Consider the following 26,736-nt stretch of genomic DNA (forward strand, 5'->3'; position numbering starts at 1 on the left):
AATAGTACACAAGTATAAACAACATGGGACCACGCAGCCGTCATACCGCTCAGGAAGGAGACGCGTTCTGTCTCCTAGAGATGAACGTACTTTGGTGCAAAAAGTGCAAATAAATCCCAGAACAACAGCAAAGGACCTTGTGAAGATGCTGGAGGAAACAGGTACAAAAGTATCAATATCCACAGTAAAACGAGTCCTATATCGACATAACCTGAAAGGCCGCTCAGCAAGGAAGAAGCCACTGCTCCAAAACTGCCATAAAAAAGCCAGACTACGGTTTGCATCTGCACATGGGACAAAGATCGTACTTTTTGGAGAAATGTCCTCTGGTCTGATGAAACAAAAATATAACTGTTTGGCCATAATGACCATTGTTATGTTTGGAGGAAAAAGGGGGTGCCTTGCAAGCCAAAGAACACCATCCCAACCGTGAAGCACGGGGGTGGCAGCATCATGCTGTGGGGGTGCTTTGCTGCAGGAGGGACTGGTGCATTTCACAAAATAGATGGCATCATGAGGAAGGAAAATTATGTGGATATATTGAAGCAACATCTCAAGACATCAGTCAGGAAGTTAAAGCTTGGTCGCAAATGGGTCTTACAAATGGACAATGACCCCAAGCATACTTCCAGAGTTGTGGCAAAATGGCTTAAGGACAACAAAGTCGAGGTATTGGAGTGGCCATTACAAAGCCCTGACCTCAATCCTATAGAAAATGTGTGGGCAGAACTGAAAAAGCGTGTGCGAGCAAGGAGGCCTACAAACCTGACTCAGTTACACCAGCTCTGTCAGTAGGAATGGGCCAAAATTCACCCAACTTATTGTGGGAAGCTTGTGGAAGGCTACTCGAAACTTTTGACCCAAGTTAAACAATTTAAAGGTAATGCTACCAAATACTAATTGAATGTATGTAAACTTCTGACCCACTGGGAATGTGATGAAAGAAATAAAAGCTGAAATAAATCATTCTCTCTACTATTATTCTGACATTTCACATTCTTAAAATAAAGTGGTGATACTAACTGACCTAAGACAGGGAATTTTTACTAGGATTAAATGTCAGGAATTGTGAAAAACTGAGTTTAAATGTATTTGGCTAAGGTGTATGTCCACTTCCGACTTCAACTGTATTAGTCTGTGTGTATGTATGTGTACATGCTGGCATGTGTGTGTGGGTGGATGATTATCCTTCCCCACACACACTCTCATGTACACACAGTGGTAAGTACAAGAGCTTGTCTGTTGTTAATCTCCCAGTAATCACAAGGCTCACTCTGGAGATTTCACGTTCTACTGCACGAGTGTCTGGCCATCGAAAGGCATACGACAAGCAAGCAGGAAATTACCCTGAAATTGACTGTCATCTGTGCGCCGCGTCCTCCGTTCTTACTCCATCAAGCACACTCATTAAAATCTACGGATGAACTGTCTCAGTTGATTTGTCATTACCTAATAGGCTGTAATATTGGGATGGTGTCACATCCTTTCCTGAGAGCTTGCTGTCGTCTCGCATTAAATTGAAGGATAAAAAATGAGTTCCGAGACAGTCTTATTGAGATTAAGTGAGCGATGGAAGATTTCTCATTTCTAGTCCGTGGTGGTCCTGAGAGATATTGTGTTGGATCAACATTGATTTCACTGTGAAAAATAGAAGGCGAAATCCCACTCCTGACACAACGTGTCAATGGTGCTACACACATCGAGCATACACTCTGGCTGAAGAAGGCATAAGTTAATCAAGGCCTTTCCCGACCAAATGCACTGAAGGCTCAACACAGCAAAAACCTACAATAATATTCTTCTTCTTTAATCCATCCTTTACTTGACCCATTGACATAAAAAATCCCATTGAAATATATAAACTCTTCTCCAAGGGAGACCTGGTCAAGATGGCAGCTTCAGTATCTATATGAATAGGTTCTCCCATCTACGTCTAGTGCTGTGTGTTACTATGTCACCTATACTGAGGGCTCTAGTACAATAAGAATATCTATAACAAGACCCACTATAGCCCAGATATACTCTATTATACACAAGAAGGAAATGATGCCAGATCTGACCCATAAATCTCAAAGACCTATCTCCATGTTCTTCATGAACTGGGACACAGTAGCAGTTCCTGTATAACTTCACTATATGGTGTGGGGGGGCAGTATGTCTATCTTCTCAAGGACATATCGGAGGAGGACGGACATGTCACCACCGATCTCTCCTCAGGGAGATTATCATACGCCTGCTGGCTCAGAATCAAGTCCAAAAAACTATAGATATCTGCATTAGCCTTCCAGACCATCCACAAGGGTCGGTTTCAACACAGTCAATAAAAACAGAACATCAGTGTTTGTGCCAGGTGACAACACCGCTCATCAATATTGGCAAGACAAGACCGATGTGGTTGTGTACAGGTTGTGTACAGGTTGCCAAAAATGCACATACAGCGCCTTCAGAAAGTATTCAGACCCCTTGACTTTTTCCACATTTTGTTACATTACAGCCTTATTCTAAAATGTATTAAATACATATAAATCCTCAGCAATCTACACACAATACCCCATAATGACAACGCGAAAACAGGTTTTTAGAAATGTTTGCACATTTATTAAACATATAAAACAGATACCTTCCAGAAGGACAACCATCTCAGGCCTTTATGGTAGAGTGGCCAGACGGCAGCCACAGTAAAAGCATGGTGGTGGCAGCATCATGCTGTGGGGATGTTTTTCAGCGGCAGGGACTGGGAGACTAGTCAGGATCGAGGGAAAGATGAACGGAGCAAAGTACAGAGAGATCCTTGAGGAAAACCTGCTATAGAGAGCTCAGGATCTCAGACTGGGGAGAAGGTTCACCTTCCCACAGGACAACGACCCTAAGCACACAGCCAAGACAATGCAGGAGTGGCTTCGGGACAAGTCTCTGAATGTCCTTGAGTGGCCCAGCCAGAGCCTGGACTTGAACCCGATCAAACATCTCTGGAGAGACCTGAAAATAGCTTTGCAGCAACGCTCCCCATCCAACCTGACAGAGCTCGAGAGGATCTGCAGAGAAGAATGGGAGAAAAAGGTGTGCCAAATACAGGTGTGCCAAGCTTGTAGCGTCATACCCAAGAAGACTCGATGCTGTAATTGCTGCCAAAGGTGCTTCAACAAAGTACTGAGTAAAGGGTCTGAACACTTATGTAAATGTAATATTTCCGTTTTTTATTTTTAATAAATTAGCAAAAAAATCTAAAAACCAGTTTTTGCTTTGTCATTATGGGGTATTGTGTGTAGATTGATAAGGGAAAAAGAATTTAATCCATTTTAGAATAAAGCTGTAACGGAACAAAATGTGGAAAAAGTCAAGGGGTCTGAATACTTTCCGAATGCACTGTAGATCCAGTACCAGCGTTGGAATGATGCCAGGGTATCTCGCTTCCTTGAAGCCTCTCCAATGACGGAGGACGAATCTATAGTCCTGCTTTCTCACTAATTAATGAGCTGTGTGGACTGGTCTTTGATTAAGCTTAAAAGTTAATGAGTTTCATAACTAATATGATATTCTGAAAGAAAAACGTACTTGCTATTCCCTCTGTTCGTCCTACGACTGGAAGAAGAGAAGACCTGGAATTACTTTGTGCTGGACCCGCAGAGAAATAAAAGAGAATACCATAGATCACTTTAATAATTGATTTGCATATGATTATTGTAAAAATACTGATAATAGAGAAATGCGTATTTTGTTCTAGTTTTTCTTTTACAATTCCATACACCTTAGTCTTACAGAAAGAAGTCTGCCCTGACGGACATACATTTTCTTGTTTTTCTTATTTCACATAGATTTTTTATCCTGGTACATGGCCCCTTCAAACTGTAATTTTCCTTTTGATGTTGTTTATCCTGGTACATGGCCCTTTTAAACTGTAATTTTCCTTTTGATATTGCCTCTCGCCAACAACAAACAAACATACAAACGAGGGTTCACATGGAGGTCAGAGGGGTGAAATGAAGATGAACTCTGAGCGGATTGGTTTAGTAGGGATGAGGAGATCATATAACGTGGCAGATGCTGACAGCTGGCTAACTTTTTTTTTTTTTAAACATGTCAAGAGTATTTCACTGAATAATTCAAACTTTTTGTGGGTCAGGTTGATATTGAAGTCACATAGTTATCATCTTAAAGGTGACATCTTTCATTTGCGTTGATCCTTGACACATTTTACTAAAGAAAATATCCGACACATCAACATAGATATCAGTTAGCCTGGTACCATATTCTATGTGCTTTAGCCAACTTCCCTGACTATCGGTGTCATGCCAAACATGTTAGGCATGACAATGGAAAAACACAGAGACAACTTGGTTAAAGCACAAACAGACTGGAGCCCCAGGCTAAGATATCAGAAGCTTGTCCAGAATAATGGAATTGACAACTGTACTGACAGGTTGACAATGTGGGCAAGCAATGGTGACTACAAGTAGCTATCGTTCATCATTAACCCTTTCCTATGAGCAACAGCTGCCGCAAAATCTTTGATTCTTGTTTAATCATTAAATTCACTGTCTAGTGTATTGAGTTAATGTGTGAAAGAAATCAAACAATGTAAAAAAACTAAAAACAAAAAGATATCCCTCAATTACCGTAGAAAATGCAATACTATTTTCAACTATAAGTAATAACTTAGCATCCAAAACAAGACATAGTTGAATAAAATAAGAGTAAGAAAAGAGTTCTGCGGAACCATCGTCTCTTGTTCACATGACGTTCATCCACAACAGTTCCACTTTGGCATGCACATGATGGTGAGTCCTGTACTGTGTTAGAGTCAAATAAGTCTTTCTCAGTCAGCCCTTTTATCCAGGGAAGGTGAATGGGACACGCAAAGACACATACAGTTTCATGAGTTCAAAACCTCCCACTAACATGAAATACCACAATAAAAAATAAAAAAACTGCAATTCTTATAGAAGTCTGCAATCAAGTTCTCTGACCAAGGGCATTGGGATACAATCTTTTCAGGTGTCCGCATTCCTTCAGAATCCATAGAATCCATCCTCAAAGACTCATCATTTTAACAAACACTTTTGTATCATCATTGCGACTGTATCTTTCCAGTACATAGTATCCATATACGTTCCCATCCGTGGTCAGAGTCAATGATAAAGACAGGGAAGACATGGGAATCACTTCGGCAAAAGGACGCTTCCCAGGCAGCAGAAAACACATGCAGACATGCAAACATAACCTGAGGGGGACGGTTCACGAATCCACAAATGTCAATACTGAGTGCGAACACACAACAACGGAGTTCTCCACAAGCTTCTCAAGAGTCTATTCTCAATGGAGCTCCACTGAAGCTGTCCAAAGTCAAGATGTCCTTTTCCATGTTAGTTCTGTCTAGGTACAGTAGACCATGTTTGTCTTGTCTAGGAATTTGTCATTCATTCATACATTGGGCTCTGCAAGTAGAGCTCCTAGGTAGTTTCTAGTGGGTCCAGTTTCCCCTGTTGGTTTGTTGTTTTGTGGTCCAGATCCAAACCTTAGACCCTTATGGGGAGAGTCGCGCTCATCTGTTGTTGAATGATGTCATTCTGACTGCTGTCCAGGCTCTTCCTGTGGTGGCCAGGCAACGTCCCCCCGATCCGCATCAGATCCCTGTCAACAGAGCCAACAGGTCAGTCACGTGTGTTTTTTTCAAGAGTACAAACTGTTACACCAGTTTTATTAGATTTCTGGTTCTGGAGCGGAGACCCATAGGGTGTGCAGGGTTTTGTTACAGCCCAGTGCTAGCACAACACGTTCAACTTATCAACTAATCATCAAGTCCTTGATATGTTCAATTAGGTGTGTTAGTGCTACGCTGGAACCATTTGTATGTTTTATCTATTTGAACCATTATTTAACCAGGAACAGGACTGAATAACTCTGCTGTGTATCGTATTATTCTGTCAACAACATTGAGGAAGGGAGACAGCACAGCACACGTAGCAGCACACAGTGAGAATCCATCAAATATGTGTTGATACCGATCATGGAAAAGACAACCTAGAAGCCAGTTCCACCACTTACAAAATCCAATTGAACCTCTGAGCAGAATAAATTAATCATGTTGGGGCTGTAATAAAAACTAGTATCCGTCATCTCCCTTCTGAGGATACTACAGTATCAGTAGAGTATTGATAGGTCTCTCTCTCTCACACACACACACACACACACTTCCCCATTTGGCCCATCACAGCAATGGGTCTGGTCTCCCTTAGCAACCTAATTAAACACATTCCTCTCCTTTAGCTTCTCCTCAATCTGTCTTATTACCCACACTCTATCACCTCAGCTGTCCGTTAGTCTGTTCCTCCATCACCTCAGCTGTCCGTTAGTCTGTTCCTCCATCACCTCAGCTGTCCGTTAGTCTGTTTCTACATCCTCCATCACCTTAGCTGTCCGTTAGTCTGTTTCTACATCCTCCATCACCTCAGCTGTCCGTTAGTCTGTTTCTACATCCTCCATCACCTCAGCTGTCCGTTAGTCTGTTCCTACATCCTCCATCACCTCAGCTGTCCGTTAGTCTGTTCCTACATCCTCCATCACCTCAGCTGTCCGTTAGTCTGTTTCTACATCCTCCATCACCTCAGCTGTCCGTTAGTCTGTTTATACATCCTCCATCACCTCAGCTGTCCGTTAGTCTGTTTCTACATCCTCCATCACCTCAGCTGTCCGTTAGTCTGTTCCTACATCACCTCAGCTGTCCGTTAGTCTGTTTCTACATCCTCCATCACCTCAGCTGTCCGTTAGTCTGTTCCTACATCCTCCATCACATCAGCTGTCCGTTAGTCTGTTTCTACATCCTCCATCACCTCAGCTGTCGGTTAGTCTGTTTCTACATCCTCCATCACCTCAGCTGTCCGTTAGTCTGTTTCTACATCCTCCATCACCTCAGCTGTCCGTTAGTCTGTTTCTACATCCTCCATCACCTCAGCTGTCCGTTAGTCTGTTTCTACATCCTCCATCACCTCAGCTGTCCGTTAGTCTGTTTCTACATCCTCCATCACCTCAGCTGTCCGTTAGTCTGTTCCTACATCCTCCATCACCTCAGCTGTCCGTTAGTCTGTTCCTACATCCTCCATCACCTCAGCTGTCCGTTAGTCTGTTTCTACATCCTCCATCACCTCAGCTGTCCGTTAGTCTGTTTCTACATCCTCCATCACCTCAGCTGTCCGTTAGTCTGTTTCTACATCCTCCATCACCTCAGCTGTCCGTTAATCTGTTTCTACATCCTCCATCACCTCAGCTGTCCGTTAGTAAGTTTCTACATCCTCCATCACCTCAGCTGTCCGTTAGTCTGTTCCTACATCCTCCATCACCTCAGCTGTCCGTTAGTCTGTTTCTACATCCTCCATCACCTCAGCTGTCCGTTAGTTTGTTTCTACATCCTCCATCACCTCAGCTGTCCGTTAGTCTGTTCCTACATCCTCCATCACCTCAGCTGTCCGTTAGTCTGTTCCTACATCACCTCAGCTGTCCGTTAGTCTGTTCCTACATCCTCCATCACCTCAGCTGTCCGTTAGTCTGTTTCTACATCCTCCATCACCTCAGCTGTCCGTTAGTCTGTTTCTACATCCTCCATCACCTCAGCTGTCCGTTAGTCTGTTTCTACATCCTCCATCACCTCAGCAGTCCGTTAGTCTGTTTCTACATCCTCCATCACCTCAGCTGTCCGTTAGTCTGTTTCTACATCCTCCATCACCTCAGCTGTCTGTTAGTCTGTTTCTACATCCTCCATCACCTCAGCTGTCCGTTAGTCTGTTTCTACATTCTCCATCACCTCAGCTGTCCGTTAGTCTGTTCCTACATCCTCCATCACCTCAGCTGTCCGTTAGTCTGTTTCTACATCCTCCATCACCTTAGCTGTCCATTAGTCTGTTCCTACATCACCTCAGCTGTCCGTTAGTCTGTTTCTACATCCTCCATCACCTCAGCTGTCCGTTAGTCTGTTTCTACATCCTCCATCACCTCAGCTGTTCGTTAGTCTGTTTCTACATCCTCCATCACCTCAGCTGTCCGTTAGTCTGTTCCTACATCCTCCATCACCTCAGCTGTCCGTTAGTCTGTTTCTACATCCTCCATCACCTCAGCTGTCCGTTAGTCTGTTTCTACATCCTCCATCACCTCAGCTGTCCGTTAGTCTGTTCCTACATCCTCCATCACCACAGCTGTCCGTTAGTCTGTTTATACATCCTCCATCACCTTAGCTGTCCGTTAGTCTGTTCCTACATCACCTCAGCTGTCCGTTAGTCTGTTTCTACATCCTCCATCACCTCAGCTGTCCGTTAGTCTGTTTCTACATCCTCCATCACCTCAGCTGTCCGTTAGTCTGTTCCTACATCCTCCATCACCTCAGCTGTCCATTAGTCTGTTTCTACATCCTCCATCACCTCAGCTGTCCGTTAGTCTGTTTCTACATCCTCCAACACTTCAGCTGTCCGTTAGTCTGTTTCTACATCCTCCATCACCTCAGCTGTCCGTTAGTCTGTTTCTACATCCTCCATCACCTCAGCTGTCCGTTAGTCTGTTTCTACATCCTCCATCACCTCAGCTGTCCGTTAGTCTGTTTATACATCCTCCATCACCTCAGCTGTCCGTTAGTCTGTTTCTACATCCTCCATCACCTCAGCTGTCCGTTAGTCTGTTCCTACATCCTCCATCACCTCAGCTGTCCGTTAGTCTATTTCTACATCCTCCATCACCTTAGCTGTCCGTTAGTCTGTTCCTACATCACCTCAGCAGTCCGTTAGTCTGTTTCTACATCCTCCATCACCTCAGCTGTCCGTTAGTCTGTTTCAACATCCTCCATCACCTCAGCTGTCCGTTAGTCTGTTTATACATCCTCCATCACCTCAGCTGTCCGTTAGTCTGTTTCTACATCCTCCATCACCTTAGCTGTCCGTTAGTCTGTTCCTACATTCCTTAGCTGTCCGTTAGTCTGTTTCTACATCCTCCATCACCTCAGCTGTCCGTTAGTCTGTTTCTACATCCTCCATCACCTCAGCTGTCCGTTAGTCTGTTTCTACATCCTCCATCACCTCAGCTGTCCGTTAGTCTGTTTCTACATCCTCCATCACCTCAGCTGTCCGTTAGTCTGTTCCTACATCCTCCATCACCTCAGCTGTCCGTTAGTCTGTTTCTACATCCTCCATCACCTCAGCTGTCCGTTAGTCTGTTTCTACATCCTCCATCACCTCAGCTGTCCGTTAGTCTGTTTCTACATCCTACATCACCTCAGCTGTCCGTTAGTCTGTTTCTACATTCTCCATCACCTCAGCTGTCCGTTAGTCTGTTTCTACATCCTCCATCACCTCGGCTGTCCGTTAGTCTGTTTCTACATCCTCCATCACCTCAGCTGTCCGTTAGTCTGTTTCTACATCCTCCATCACCTCAGCTGTCCGTTAGTCTGTTTCTACATCCTCCATCACCTCAGCTGTCCGTTAGTCTGTTTCTACATCCTCCATCACCTCAGCTGTCCGTTAGTCTGTTCCTACATCACCTCAGCTGTCCGTTAGTCTGTTCCTACATCCTCCATCACCTCAGCTGTCCGTTAGTCTGTTTCTACATCCTCCATCACCTCAGCTGTCCGTTAGTCTGTTTCTACATCCTCCATCACCTCAGCTGTCCGTTAGTCTGTTTCTACATCCTCCATCACCTCAGCTGTCCGTTAGTCTGTTTCTACATCCTCCATCACCTCAGCTGTCCGTTAGTCTGTTTCTACATCCTCCATCACCTCAGCTGTCCGTTAGTCTGTTTCTACATCCTCCATCACCTTAGCTGTCCGTTAGTCTGTTCCTACATCACCTCAGCTGTCCGTCAGTATGTTTCTACATCCTCCATCACCTCAGCTGTCCGTTAGTTTGTTTCTACATCCTCCATCACCTCAGCTGTCCGTTAGTCTGTTCCTACATCCTCCATCACCTCAGCTGTCCGTTAGTCTGTTCCTACATCCTCCATCACCTCAGCTGTCCGTTAGTCTGTTTCTACACCCTCCATCACCTCAGCTGTCCGTTAGTCTGTTTCTACATCCTCCATCACCTCAGCTGTCCATTAGTTTGTTTCTACATCCTCCATCACCTCAGCTGTCCGTTAGTCTGTTCCTACATCCTCCATCACCTCAGCTGTCCGTTAGTCTGTTCCTACATCCTCCATCACCTCAGCTGTCCGTTAGTCTGTTTCTACATCCTCCATCACCTCAGCTGTCCGTTAGTCTGTTTCTACATCCTCCATCACCTCAGCTGTCCGTTAGTCTGTTTCTACATCCTCCATCACCTCAGCTGTCCGTTAGTCTGTTTCTACATCCTCCATCACCTCAGCTGTCCGTTAGTCTGTTTCTACATCCTCCATCACCTCAGCTGTCCGTTAGTCTGTTTCTACATCCTCCATCACCTCAGCTGTCCGTTAGTCTGTTTCTACATCCTCCATCACCTCAGCTGTCCGTTAGTCTGTTCCTACATCACCTCAGCTGTCCGTTAGTCTGTTCCTACATCACCTCAGCTGTCCGTTAGTCTGTTTCTACATCCTCCATCACCTCAGCTGTCCGTTAGTCTGTTCCTACATCCTCCATCACCTCAGCTGTCCATTAGTCTGTTTCTACATCCTCCATCACCTCAGCTGTCCGTTAGTCTGTTTCTACATCCTCCATCACCTCAGCTGTCCGTTAGTCTGTTTCTACATCCTCCATCACCTCAGCTGTCCGTTAGTCTGTTTCTACATCCTCCATCACCTCAGCTGTCCGTTAGTCTGTTTCTACATCCTCCATCACCTCAGCTGTCCGTTAGTCTGTTCCTACATCCTCCATCACCTCAGCTGTCCGTTAGTCTGTTCCTACATCCTCCATCACCTCAGCTGTCCGTTAGTCTGTTTCTACATCCTCCATCACCTCAGCTGTCCGTTAGTCTGTTTCTACATCCTCCATCACCTCAGCTGTCCATTAGTTTGTTTCTACATCCTCCATCACCTCAGCTGTCCGTGAGTCTGTTCCTACATCCTCCATCACCTCAGCTGTCCGTTAGTCTGTTCCTACATCCTCCATCACCTCAGCTGTCCGTTAGTCTGTTTCTACATCCTCCATCACCTCAGCTGTCCGTTAGTCTGTTTCTACATCCTCCATCACCTCAGCTGTCCGTTAGTCTGTTCCTACATCAGCAGCCCTGGCTCTGTCTGCACCATCTCTTTCTCTGTCCTATCACCTACATTCAGGAGGCAGCCAAGAGCACGGGGAATTAAACCTAGGTCAGACATTACATTTCCAACACAATTAGCTTCACAGAGGCCCACTCCTGGCAATTGGAATCACCCTTGGGTTAATGCAGCAACAGTGAAACTGGGAGACTGTGAGACATTGAAGCTCAAGCGAGAAACTGGTAAGTGAAATATGATAATTTTGCAGTTTTGTTTGGTGGGGTACAAAGAGCTGAACCGGTGCTTCATGCACTATATATCTGTTTTATGCTGTTGATATTGTTGATCGCACACCAAAACAAAAACAAAAAATACATGACCGTGTCTGTAAAAACCACTAAATGTGTAGGTTGGTGTTTCGATAATTATTACTATTGACAGTATACTTTGAATGTCTGTTCATTATCATGGGAGAGGTTTTAGTACAACTCTGTAGGTTTCTCGCCTGCAGATGCATGTATACTTATTTTGAAACTGTTGCCATGTTACTTTGTCTTTACACCGGTCTTGTTGTGCATATAAAAATGTAGATATATATATATAACAAAATATATGAATAACAAAATACAATACATAATAATAATAATATAAACAAATATAATCATAATAATAATAAATAAATAAATAAATAAATGCATGATAAATAAATAATTCCTCTCCACTCACCCTGAGTATGTGCTGGTGACCACTTTGAGTGTGGCGGCATTGCGGAGCAGCTTGTCCAGGGTGCTGACGATCTGGCAGAATTTGGGCCTCAGGTTCCTCTCCTTCACCCAGCACTCCAACATGAGCTGGTGGAGCACCATGGGGCAGTCCATGGGAGGGGGCAGACGGTAGTCCTGTTCCACCGCAGTCATCACCTAAGGAAAGGGTTAATACAATATGATACTATGCGATATGATACAATGCGGGACGATACAATATGATACCACAGGATACAATACCATGTGATATGATAGAATAGGTTCAGGGATCAATTCCATTCTCAATTCCTGTCAATTTAAAAAGAGTATTGAAATTCTAATTCACAAGGAAGAACAGAAAATAAAATTCAGCTGATTCAGTTGATTACTGTTGTTACGACGTGTTATTTTCTGTTCTACTTTCTATACACTTCACATGTTTTTGACTACTTGCTACAAAGCAAATTGACCTTTGTGGAAGATGAAGAATGTCTCTACTGCACTCCTTGTTTCCTCATTTATTTGTCACGACGTGTTTGTATTCTCCACAAAGCTATTTATATCCATATGCTGTCGGTATGTCATTTGGTTACTTCTTGCTGCAATGCAAATTTGACTTTGGGATCATACAACATCTGTACCGTTCCTACTCCAATTTTTTTGCTGCTCCCAAATGTAATGATTGTATTGAAACTGTGATACAACATGTTGGATGCCACGTTTGGATGAGTATAATTGCGCTCGAATCATTAATAAGGTAGAAGCCCAGTGAGATGGTAAGATGTGTTGTGGGGATAGAGAGTGGGTGTTTGTGCGTGTGCGTGTGGTAGTTAACCACTCTGCCGTAGTAAATATCTGTGGAGTGAAGATACAGGTGGAGATACAGGTGGAGATACAGGTGGAGATACAGGTGGAGATACAGGTGGAGATACAGGTGGAGACGTGGGTAGCAGGAGACCGTATAGTAAAAACGTCAACTCAAGCACTAACCACCTGCACAGTGAAGAGAACACTCTCAAGCATAACTATCAAGCTCAAACTAAAAGTGCAGCTGCAATGTACCTCAGTGTAAACTGGCCCTTCAACACTATGAATCTGAAATAAAACAGTGGCTCCATTGCAACATCCATACTAGCATCCTACTTTAAATTCCTGCCCAATAAATGAATTCATTCTAAGTAATTCATTCAGGGAATATGGACGAACATTTGCTTTGTTGCTAAACGGGAACTTTTACATTGATGTTGAAACTGAAATGTTTAATTCAATGACTAATGTGCACTGTCCCTATCAAATAAATTCCCTGAATAAATAAATAAGTAGTATGCTAGTGTGGGTACTGGAACAGAACCATGTTCCACACTCTGTGTCGATCTGTCAGACGCAACGGGAGCTAGGAACTAACTAACTGACATCTAGGTCACATGCTAGTGTATATTCTAGTCTGCTACAGTAGATATTGGAACCCTTCTTCTGGTAGTATGAGCCTATTAGACACAACGGGAGCTAGGAACTAACTAACTCACATCCTGGTTGCCCATGTCCCAGTAGGGCCTCTCTCCGTAGGACACCACCTCCCACATGACGATGCCGTAGCTCCACACATCACTGGCCGAGGTGAACTTCCTGAAGGCAATGGCCTCAGGGGCGGTCCAGCGGATGGGAATCTTCCCTCCCTGCAGAGACACAGGGGGAGGCGGGGTTGATACAGTGGAGCATGCTGGGCGATGGAGTCATTATAAATACTCACACAGGGAGAGGAAGGTAGACACACACAGACACACGCAGGCAGAGACACACACACATACGCAGAGACACACACACATGCAGAGACACACACACATACGCAGAGACACACACACATACGCAGAGATACACACACACATACGCAGAGACACACACACATACGCAGACACATACGCAGAGACACACACACATACGCAGAGACACACACACATACGCAGAGACACACACACACACGCAGAGACACACACACATACGCAGAGACACACACACACACACGCAGAGACACACACACACACGCAGAGACACACACGCAGGCAGAGACACACACGCAGGCAGAGACACACACACATGCAGCGACACAAACAGGCAACCAGTCTCACAAACATGGTCACAGAATGCAGAGAGACACAAAGTCATACATGAGTGAGCACACACACACACGCACACACACACACACACACACACACAATTGCAAACAAAGAAAGAAAGCAAACAAACAAGCAATCTCACATATAAACACACACAGACAAAAATAGAAAGTCAGAATAAACACAGACCAAACAAGATCCATACCCACAACCCCCCTCTCCATCCAGGTCACTCACCAGACAGCTAGTGTAAGTGGGGTCAGCTGTTGAGTCGTCCAGGAAACGGGACAGGCCGAAGTCGGACACCTTACACACCAGATTGGTGTTGACCAGGATATTGCGGGCAGCCAGGTCCCGGTGAACGTAGTTCATGTCTGAGAGGTACTTCATGCCTGCCGCGATGCCACGCAGTATGCCCACCAACTGGGTCACCGTGAAGCGCCCGTCATTCAGCTGTGAGGGAGGGGAGGGGTAATGGGGAGAGGTTTGGGGGTTGGGGGGGTAGATAGATGGTTAATGCAGATAGAGGGAGGGGGTAGATAGAGGGGGATGGGAGAGGAAGAGAGGGAGAGAAAGAGAGCGCGAGAGAGAGAGAGTGAGCGAGAGGACACCACCTCAGCACACAGGGGGACAAACACCTACCTGGAGGTGACAGCATTCCCTCCCCCATATGCCCCCCTAGACACAACTACGACAACATAACCAACAAAAACGAGTCACAACTCCTGCAGCTTTGTCGCATGCTGTGTATATACATAGTCAATGGTAGGCTTCGAGGGGACTCCTATGGTAGGTACACCTATAGCTCATCTCTTGGCAGTAGTACCGTAGACTACTTTATCACCTACCTCAACCCAGAGTCTCTCAGAGCGTTCATAGCCCACTGACACCCCTATCAGATCACAGCAATATCACAGTCTACTTGAACAGAGCATTACTCAATCATGAGGCATCAAAGCCAAAGGAACTGAATACTATTAAGAAATGCTATAGATGGAAGGAAACAATAAATTCAATCCCTTTTAGACAACTTCCTGGACAAAACGTTTCAACTTCCTGGACAAAACGTTTCAACTTCCTGGACAAAACGTTTCAACTTCCTGGACAAAACGTTTCACTGTAATAGGAAAGGTGTAAACTTGGCAGTAGAAAACCTAAACAGTATATCTGACCTCTCAGCTTCCATATCAAATCTAAAAATTGCAAGCAGACAACCTAAGAAAATTAACAAAATGACAAATGGTTTGATGAAGAATGCAAAAACCTAAGAAAGAAATTGACAAACCTATCCAACCAAAAACATAGAGACCCAGAAAACCTGAGCCTACACCTTCACTATGGTGAATCACTAAAACAATACAGAAATACACTACGGAAAAATAAGGAACAGCACGTCATAAATCATCTCAATGTAATTGAAGAATCCATAGAATCTAACCACTTCTGGGAAAATAGGAAGATACTAAACAAACAACAACACCAAGAGCTCCCAAAATGGAGATGTATACATGATCAAATACAAATCTTAGAATCAACTACTAAAGACTACCAGAACCCACTGGATTCTCCAATTACATTGAATTAACTACAGGACAAAATACAAACCCTCCAACCTAAAAGCCTTACAGTGTTGATGGTATCCTAAATGAAATGATAAAATATACAGACCACAAATTCCAATTGGCTATACTTACACTCGTACATTTCCTCAGTGAAAACAATGTACTGAGCAAATGTCCAATTGGCTTTTTACCAAACTACCGACAGACCACGTATTCACCCTGCACACCCTAATTGACAAACAAACAAACCAAAACAAAATAAAAGTATTCTCATGCTTTGTTGATTTCAAAAAAGCTTTTGACTGAATTTGGCATGAGGGTCTGCTATACAAATTGATGGAAAGCGGTGTTGGGGGAAAAACATACAACATTATAAATTCCATGTACACAACCAAGTGTACGGTTAAAATTGGCAAAAACACACACATTTCTTTCCACAGGGCCGTGGGGTGAGACAGGGATGCAGTTTAAGCCCCATCCTCTTCAACATATATATCAACGAATTGGCAAGGGCACTAGAACAGTTTGCAGCACCCGGCCTCACCCTACTAGAATCTGAAGTCAAATGTCTACTGTTTGCTGATGATCTGGTGCTTCTGTCACCAACCAAGGAGGGAAAAAAGTATTTGATCCCCTGCTGATTTTGTACGTTTGCCCACTGACAAAGACATGATCAGTCTATAATTTTAATGGTAGGTTTATTTGAACAGTGAGAGACAGAATAACAACAAAAAAATCCAGAAAAATGCATGTCAAAAATGTTATTAATTAATTTGCATTTTAATGAGGGAAATACGTATTTGACCCCTCTGCAAAACATGACTTAGTACTTGGTGGCAGAACCCTTGTTGGCAATCACAGAGGTCAGACGTTTCTTGTAGTTGGCCACCAGGTTTGCACACATCACAGGAGAGATTTTGTCCCACTCCTCTTTGCAGATCTTCTCCAAGTCATTAAGGTTACGAGGCTGACGTTTGGCAACTCAAACCTTCAGCTCCCTCCAGATTTTCTATGGGATTAAGGTCTGGAGACTGGCTAGGCCACTCCAGGACCTTAATGTGCTTCTTCTTGAGCCACTCCTTTGTTGCCTTGGCCGTGTGATTTGGGTCATTGTCATGCTGGAATACCCATCCACAACCCATTTTCAATGCCCTGGCTGAAGGAAGGAGGTTCTCACCCAAGATTTGACGGTACATGGCCCGTCCATCGTCCCTTTGATGCGGTGAAATTGTCCTGTCCCTTTAGCAGAAAAACACCCCCAAAGCATAATGTTTCCACCTCCATGTTTGACGGTGGGGATGGTGTTCTTGGGGTCATAGGCAGTATTCCTCCTCCTCCAAACACGGCGAGTTGAGTTGATGCCAAAGAGTTCGATTTTGGTCTCATCTGACCACAACACTTTCACCCAGTTCTCCTCTGAATCATTCAGATGTTCATTGGCAAACTTCAGACGGCCCTGTATATGTGCTTTCTTGAGCAGGGGGACCTTGCGAGCGCTGCAGGATTTCAGTCCTTCACGGCGTAGTGTGTTACCAATTGTTTTCTTGGTGACTATGGTCCCAGCTGCCTTGAGATCATTGACCAGATCCTCCCGTGTAGTTCTGGGCTGATTCCTCACCGTTCTCATGATCATTGCAACTCCACGAGGTGAGATCTTGCATGGAGCCCCAGGCCAAGGGAGATTGACAGTTCTTTTGTGTTTCTTCCATTTGCGAATAATCGCACCAACTGTTGTCACCTTCTCACCAAGCTTTTTGGCGATGGTCTTTTAGCCCATTCCAGCCTTGTGTACGTCTACAATCTTGTCCCTGACATCCTTGGAGAGCTCTTTGGTCTTGGCCATGGTGGAGAGTTTGGAATCTGATTGATTGATTGCTTCTGTGGACAGGTGTCTTTTATACAGGTAACAAGCTGAGATTAGGAGCACTCCCTTTAAGAGTGTGCTCCTAATCTCAGCTCGTTACCTGTATAAAACACACCTGGGAGCCAGAAATCTTTCTGATTGAGAGGGGGTCAAATACTTATTTCCCTCATTAAAATGCAAATCAATTTATAACATTTTTGACATGCGTTTTTTGTTGTTATTCTGTCTCTCACTGTTCAAATAAACCTATCATTAAAATTATAGACTGATCATGTCTTTGTCAGTGGGCAAACGTACAAAATCAGCAGGGGATCAAATACTTTTTTCCCTCACTGTAAGCCTACATAAACCTACATAAGTCTACATAAACATAAACCTACATAAACCTACATAAACTTACATAAACATATGCCATAACTATCCATAACTGGTTCTGTCAGTCTGCAACAGATTACCCTTTGTCTGATCCCCTCTAATGAGTCATTTAAATATTTAATAGTTAGAGGTGTGTGTGTGTGTGTGTGTGTGTGTGTGTGTGTGTGTGTGTGTGTGTGTGTGTGTGTTGCTACAGCATGAAAGTGAATAGGAAAGTCCACTGACAATTAATTACAGTTAGAATTGCTGGAATGGTGCTTCTACCATGTTGTGCTGCTACCATGTTGTGTTGCTACCATGTTGTTGTCATGTTGTGTTGCTACCAGGCTATGTTGTCATGTGTTGCTGCCATGCTAAGTTGTTGTCTTAGGTCTCTCTTTATGTAGTGTTGTGGTGTCGCTCTTGTTGTGATGTGTGTTTTGTCCTATGTTTTTATTTTTAATCCCAGCCCCGTCCCAGCAGGAGGCCTTTTTGCCTTTTGGTAGGCCGTCATTGTAAATAAGAATTTGTTCTTAACTGACTTGCCTAGTTAAATAAAGGTTAAATAAATTAAATAAATAATTCAATTATCTTTTCACAGAATGACAAGAGGTTCAATCTTTCTTTGCTTGATCCAGTCTTGACTGAAATGAATTAAGCATTGAGTTGATGGAACCATGCTGCCCCTCACAACAACTCCATAGAATTAGAATAACTAGAATGGAAAATCATGTCTCCTTGACATGAAGCAGGTTGACGTTTATTGTCATGAATCTTTCCTTGGAGGCAGAACTGAGCGATTTCCGCTAGATGGGCCACCTGCAAAGTCAAAATGGGCTATATCGTAAAAATTAATGCAAAACAAAAATGTGCTTTGTGGCTGTGCCAGCTAGTGACCACTCTGCAGAGCTGCCCCCAGTACATGAGTCATCCCAGTAAATGCCAACCTTCTGACTTGAATGGGGATGTTCGTTCTAACGATTCTATTTTTATGAATAGCTCCATAAATCAGTCCCATTTCTCATTAGTATTGTGATGCCATACTTCCACGTCTCAAGAAAGAGCCTGGAAATCAAGGTTCATTTGTCATGAATTCAGGAGGGTTACATTCCCAACGTGCCAAGTAAGTAAACATACTGCTTTGTTCTCTACACTCGAATGGAGTTTGACATGAAAACACGTTTGGATGGGTATGTTAACAACATGATTCATCAGGGGGGCAACTTTCACTGGGGACGGGGACGGGGACATATTCTGAAATAGCATTTTGTCCCCCCCAGTTTTATCATTTGAATGTGATACAAAACGAGGCGACGGTGTGCTTTAGGACCATGCAGATGCCTCAGAGCGGTCGGGTAGGCTGTTTGGAGTGTTTATCCGACTGGATTAAAAAATAAATAAATGTCCCCCCTCCACTTCTAAAACCAAAGTTGCGCCCCTGTGATTTATAACAGGGCTGGGTGGTAAGGAAACAAAACCCGAAGCAGATGTAACATCTATAGGAAAACAGCCCTAATGTTGGAAACAAACATCATTATGTTGTCATCCAGAATCACATTTATTTATTTTTCAAGCTATAGCACAACATTTTTTACATACAGCAGGTTTTTAAAGGACCAAAGAGTTTGGTCTGCTTTGTGTTTTCATTTTTGACATGGAAAATATATCACGATGCTGGTATCGTCAGAGCCCTAATTCACAAGAGGCATAGATAGATAGGACTCTCCTGCTTGGGAGTTTGTGTGTTTGTGTTTATCCTTGAGTACAAATGTGTTTCTTCTTGTTGTGAGTTGACATGTGTGTAGTTCTGCCTGCATCCCAGAGCCAGGCACAGTAGTTTGACGGGACATCATTAGATCACTGCAGTGTGTATCTATGAGTCACACACACACACACACACACACACACACACTCACACTCACACTCACACTCACACTCACACTCACACTCACACTCACACTCACACTCACACTCACACTCACACTCACACACACACTCACACACACTCACACACACACACACACACACACACATGTAGCTGGATGGACATCTGACTGACAGGAGTGAGAGGCTGAGCTTGAGTCACGAGATGAGATGAGATGAGATGAGATGAGATGAACCAAGGACGTTATGGACATTGCTCTGTACTTTATGGTCGTAAGTTTATCCAGTAAGAGAGATGATTTGTATTTATTAACATTATACAACATTGGACTGTAAGATCTGGGTTAACTGTTATAGAAAGGAGATGGACTACTGCATAGATAGCTATACCTAGAGTAAACTATTCCATATTATAAACTGGGTGGTTCCAGCCCTGAATGCTGATTGGCTGACAGCCGTGCTATATCAGACCGTATACCACGTGTATGACAAAACATTTATTTTTACTGCTCTAATTACGTTGGTAACCAGTTTATAATAGCAATAAGACACCTTGTGGGTTTGTGGTATACGGCCAATATACCACACCCAATTATTGCTTAAGTATGACCACGAACAGTAGGCCTCGTAAGAGCTCATCAAGGTTAATTAACTCTTAGTGAGAGAGAGAGCATTACTGTGTGTGTCCACCGTCTACTACCTCCTGTAGAAGTTCTGTAATTCCCCCATCAGCGTCCACTGGATGTGTAGGAGGTGTTGTATGTCATTGTCCCCGGGCTTTTATGTAGTAATATAACAATATATATTTTACGCCATTTAGCAGACGTTTTTATCCAAAGCGATTTACAGGCACGCGTGCATACATTTTATGTATGGTTGGTCGCGGGAATCGAACCCACTATCCTGACATTGCAAACACCATGCCCTACCCACTGAGCTACAGAGGACCACATGTAGTCCAGTAAAATATGTTTTGTACAGTCGAATTCCTATCAGTCAGCGATGTTGTGTCTGACTATGCATGTCTCTGGATTTTCAACAGCACAACCTCTGTCACTATTGGTCAGAGGTGTCATGAACGGTTCCGCGTATCGCCACAACTGGTGTGTGTTCGGTACGACTTTAAGCATCACTGGTGTGTAGGTGGTGGTATGTGTGGTTATGCGTGACTCCATGCTGTTATGTAGTATGGTAGACTCCATATCAATTAGAGGTACCATGTACAATTCCGCACATCGCCACAACGGGTGTCAGCCTCACTCACCCTGAGGAAGGAGTCCAGCGCTCCGTTCTCCATGAACTCGGTGATGATGAGCACGGGGCAGCTGCGGGTCAGCACGCCCTCCAGCCGGATTACATTGGGGTGGTCAAACTGGCCCATGATTGACGCTTCGCCAAGGAAGTCCCGCCTCTGGCGCTCCGTGTAGCCCGCCTTCAGCGTCTTAATGGCCACCACCGCCTCGCGGCGCCCGGGCTGCTTCAGGCGCCCGCGGCACACCTCCCCGAATTCACCTGGGTGGAGGGTTGGGTGGAAGGGGTTGGGAGAGGAGGGGAGTGGGGGTTGTAAGGAGGGGAGGGGGGAGTGGAGGAAAAGGGAGGAGGGAGAGGAGGAGGAGTGAGGGAGCATTACTGGTTGAACCGAAGAGGAGGAAGAGGAGGAGGAGTGAGGGAGCATTACTGGTTGGGATGTGGGTTTAGCTGTGAAGGAGAAAGAGTGAATGAGGAAGGTAGGAAAAGAGAGAGACAGGAAACTTAGGGGTCTGAGAGGTTGGGGAGGGATGGAGAGAAGGAAAGATCGACCTGCGACCGGGAGTGGAGCCTGGGACCGGTGGAGGGGGAGAGGGAACGGATGAGGAGCCTGGGGGTTTTGGTACCTTGGTGAAAAGTTTATAAAGGAAAAAGAGAGAACAAAAACGGGTCACAACTCCTGCAGCTCTGTCGCACGCTGGGTAAGTACATAGTCAATGGTAGGCTTCGAGGGGACTCCTATGGTAGGTACACCTATAGCTCATCTCTTGGCAGTAGTACTGTAGACTACTTTATCACTGACCTCAACCCAGAGTCTCTCAGAGCGTTCACAGTCAGCCCACTGACACCCCTATCAGACCACAGCAAAATCACAGTCTACTTGAACAGAGTAATACTCAATCATGAGGCATCAAAGCCAAAGGAACTGAATAATATTAAGAAATGCTATAGATGGAAGGAAAGTAGTGTCGAAACCTACCAAAAAACAATTAGGCAACAACAAATGAAATCAATTTTAGACAACTTCCTGGACAAAACGTTCCACTGTAATAGTGAAGGTGTAAACTTGGCAGTAGAAAACCTAAACAGTATATTTGACCTCTCAGCTTCCCTATCAAATCTAAAAATCTCTAACAGAAAACCGAAGAAAAGTAACAACAGTGACAAATGGTTTGATGAAGAATGCAAAAACCTAAGAAAGAAATTGAGAAACCTATCCAACCAGAAACATAGAGACCCAGGAAACCTGAGCCTACACCTTCACTATGGTGAATCACTAAAACAATACAGAAATACACTACGGAAAAATAAGGAACAGCATGTCAGAAATCAGCTCAATGTAATTGAAGAATCCATAGACTCTAACCACTTCTGGGAAAATAGGAAAACACTAAACAAACAACAACACCAAGAGCTATCTTTCCCAAAATGGAGATGTATGGGTAAACCACTTCTCCAATCTTTTTGGCCCTATAACAAAGAACAAACAGCAAAAAAAATTACATGAACAAATGCAAATCTTATAAATTTGTTGATTTCAAAAAAGCTTTTGACTCAATTTGGCATTGGGGTCTGCTATACAAATTGATGGAAAGTGGAGTTGGGGGAAAAACATACGACATTATAAAATCCATGTACACAAACAACAAGTGTGCGGTTAAAATTCGTAAAAACACACACATTTCTTTCCACAGGGCTGTGGGTTGAGACAGGGATGCAGTTTAAGCCCCACCCTCTTCAACATATATATCAACGAATTGGCGAGGGCACTAGAACAGTCTGCAGCACCCGGCCTCACCCTACTAGAATCTGAAGTCAAATGTCTGTTTGCTGATGATCTGGTGCTTCTGTCACCAACCAAGGAGGGCCTACAGCAGCACCTAGATCTTCTGCACAGATTATGTCAGACCTGGGCCCTGACAGTAAAATAATGGTGTTCCAAAAAAGGTCCAGTTGCCAGGACCACAAATACAAATTCCATCTAGACACCGTTGCCCTAGAGCACACAAAAAACTATACATACCTCGGCCTAAACATCAGCGCCACAGGTAACTTCCACAAAGCTGTGAACAATCTGAGAGACAAGGCAAGAAGGGCCTTCTATGCCATCAAAAGGAACATAAAATTCGACATACCAATTAGGATCTGGCTAAAAATACTTGAATCAGTTATAGAACCCATTGCCCTTTATGGTTGTGAGGTCTGGGGTCCGCTCACCGACCAAGAATTCACAAAATGGGACAAACACCAAATTGAGACTCTGCATGCAGAATTCTGCAAAAATATCCACAGTGTACAACGAAAAACACCAAATAATGCATGCAGAGCAGAATTAGGCCGATACCCGCTAATGATCAAAATCCAGAAAAGAGCCGTTAAATTCTATAACCACTTAAAAGGAAGCGATTCCCAAACCTTCCATAACAAAGCCATCACCTACAGAGAGATGAACTTGGAGAAGAGTCCCCTAGGTAAGCTGGTCCTGGGGCTCTGTTCACAAACACAAACAGACCCCACAGAGCCCCAGGACAACAACAACACAATTTGACCCAACCAAATCATGAGAAAACAAAAAGAGAATTACTTGACACATTGGAAAGAATTAACAAAAAAACAGAGCAAACTAGAATGCTATTTGGCCGAATACCTGACCACTGTGACTGACCCAAACTTAAGGAAAGCTTTGACTATGTACAGACTCAGTGAGCATTGCTATTGAGAAAGGCCGCCGTAGGCAGACCTGGCTCTCAAGAGAAGACAGGCTATGTGCACACTGCCCACAAAATGAGGTGGAAACTGAGCTGCACTTCCTAACCTCCTGCCAAATGTATGACCATATTAGAGACACATATTTCCCTCAGATTACAGAGATCCACAAAGAATTAGAAAACAAACCCAATTTTGATAAACTCCCTTATCTACTGGGTGAAAAACCACAGTGTGCCATCACAGCAGCAAGATTTGTGACCTGTTGCCACAAGAAAAGGTCAACCTGTGAAGAACAAACACCATTGTAAATACAACCCATATTTATGTTTATTTATTTTCCCATTTGTACTTTAACTATTTGCACATTGTTACAACACTGTTTATATACATAATATGACATTTGAAATGTCTTTATTCTTTTGGAACTTCTGAGTGTAATGTTTACTGTTAATATTTATTGTTTATTTCACTTTTGTTTACTATCTACTTCACATGCTTTAGCAATGTTAACATATGTTTCCCATGACAATAAAGCCCTAAAATTGAATTGAATTGAATTGAAAGAAAGAAAGGAGCAGATGGTTCAAGGTGAAGTTAGGAGAAAGACCACATGCTCTCGGAGAAGAAACAGCAGATTTGGTGGATGACAGAAGCGAAGGAGAAGTTGTTTCACTGACACCTCCCCACACATCCCCCCTCAACAACCCCCTCAACAACCCCTGCCCCTACTCTAAAAACACACACTGGCCCCTCAACACACACTCCTCCCACCCAACACACATCCTGTTCAACCAACATCCCCCCCATCCCCAATATCCCCTATCCCTCCCAACATCCCCCCCATCCCCAATATCCCCTATCCCTCCCAACATCCCCCCTCCCCCCAGCACCCCCCCTCCCCCCCCAACATCCGTCCCTCCCCCAACACAAAATCCACTCCCTCCCAAAACCCTGCCCTCTGAACACCCCACTTCAACACCTAGCTATGTTGGTTACCTGCACCAATGACCTCCTCAATCTTCACACACGAGATGTCAATCTCCTTGGCAAACTCATGGACTGCCTCATTGGGGTCCTCATAAGTGAACGGATCAATGTACACTTTCACCCCCGGAGAAACTAGAGAGATAGACCCAAAGAGATGGAGACCAAATGAAGGGAGGACTGCATCAGATATTCTTGAATACACACATTCATCAGATATGCATGACACTGGCAGTTTATTGTTGTTGTGTTCCAATGCGGCATTATTAACTAATACAGTATGAATGTAATCAAATTTGATGCATGAACAGCAGTTGGAAATATCTATCACACAGTTCTTTGAGTCTTGAAGAGCGAAGAGCCAGGGAGTCTGCTGCACTTTGGGGTTTCATAAACCACCCAATCTAGATAATCATGGTTTCATTGAGCAAATGCAGTTTCCTGCTTTGGTCAGGTGATTGGATAATTGATTAAATCAGGTGGTTTACTGTCCTGGTTTTAACAAAGGACCACAGAAAGGCGCAGCTCTCCAAGTCTGCACGCACGCACAACATGCACTCACACACGCGCAGGCACACACACGTACACACACACACGTACACACACACACACACACACACACACAACCCCCTCCCCCAACACACACACACATACACACACACAACCCCCTCCCCAACACACACACACAACCCCAACACACACACACACACACACACACACAAACACACACACACACACACACACACACACACACACACACACACACACACACACACACACACACAACCCCCTCCCCCAACACACACACCCTCCCCCTCCCCTCCCCCCTCCCCCTCCCCCCTCCCCCCTCCCCCTCCTCCCCTCCCCTCCCCCCCTCCCCCCCCCCCCCCCCCTCCCCTCCCCTCCCCCCTCCCCCTCCCCCCAGGACTCACCGTACTGCTGTAGTTTCTCTGTGTACTCCAGCTCCGAACCGCTGTGTTGCTTCCTGCAAACAAGGACCACACACGCACAATCGCATTCACATGATCAATCCTCTGTCTTGGCAGGTACTCCACAGTAGATACACAGGCTGCTTTCAAATAACAAGCAGAAGATAGTAGATTGTCTGCAGACAGTCGGGACTGGAAGAATGGAACAATGCTCAGGGTGGCTTAAGCCTTTCTAAGGTCCTTTTGAGGATTCAAGTACCCAAGATACCAAACAATGACCAAACATTAGAAAATAATGACTAAAAAGGCCTGTTGGATAAATAGATATATAAGTCAAACACTTACCGAGAGCAGACTATGGCAATGACCACAAGGGCGACGATGACTACGAGACCGGCGGACGCTGAGCCCACGATGAGAGGCAGCTGGTCCTGCACCGACTTCTGAGGGTCACCTAAAGGTAATCGGAGAAATAATAAACAAAGAATAACACCTGGAATGTCTCTGAATAAATTCTTAAAGAAACAGCTAGTGAAATATGGAGGCAGATTCATGGCAAAACAAATAATGGGATGTGCATTGTATTCCAGTCTGTGTATTGTTTTTTTATTTAAACACAATAAATACATGTCATTACGAAAAGCAATGCACAGTAAAAAAATATCTAAAAAAAATAACATGGATATTGAAAAACAATACTCCAATATTAATTTGACTTCAATGTTTTTATTTGTATTCATCTGCTACCATAATATGCTACCCTGTGTATATAGCCAAGTTGTGTATTTATTCCTTGTGTTATTCTTCCCCCCCCAAAAAAAAATTGTTTCATTTATTTTCTGCATTGCTGGGAAGAGCCCGTAAAAAAAAAGCACAGCTCCTTGAAATAGCTTGTTCAGTGTTCTTTCACTGCTTGGATGGATTGTACTGATTAAAGATAACATAGAAAAGATTTGAAACACTGGTGAATAAAAAGATGAGGCATTAGCAACGGTGAAGGACAATGATAAACAGTGAAGGGACAGAAGGGAAGAGAGAGAGACAATGAATTAGTGAAGGAGGAAAAAGGAGAGAGAAGGAGAGAGAGAGGGAAAGAGAGAGAGCGAGACAGACACAGATCACAGAGAGATAGAGAAAGAGAGAGGACAATGAATTAGTGAAGGCAGAGGAGGAGGAGGAGGAGAGAGAGGGAGAGAGTGAGAT

At 44.1% G+C, this 26,736-nt stretch overlaps 1 protein-coding gene across 1 annotated transcript; it reads right to left on the minus strand.

The window, feature by feature from the left end:
- Window positions 1-3,643: 3,643 nt before the first annotated feature.
- On the minus strand, window positions 3,644-25,987 carry LOC311116637 (ephrin type-B receptor 3; the record flags this gene model as incomplete). The annotated part of the gene is made up of 8 exons (XM_084191694.1): window positions 3,644-5,631; window positions 11,869-12,062; window positions 13,412-13,561; window positions 14,237-14,452; window positions 20,928-21,175; window positions 24,617-24,739; window positions 25,537-25,589; window positions 25,879-25,987. Coding segments are annotated over 8 exons (1,208 nt in total), but the record flags the coding sequence as incomplete, so codon positions are not given.
- Window positions 25,988-26,736: the final 749 nt, after the last annotated feature.

This window comes from Coregonus lavaretus (genome assembly GCF_964263955.1).
Source record: "Coregonus lavaretus genome assembly, contig: HAP1_SCAFFOLD_3647, whole genome shotgun sequence".
Taxonomy (NCBI): Eukaryota; Metazoa; Chordata; class Actinopteri; order Salmoniformes; family Salmonidae; genus Coregonus; species Coregonus lavaretus.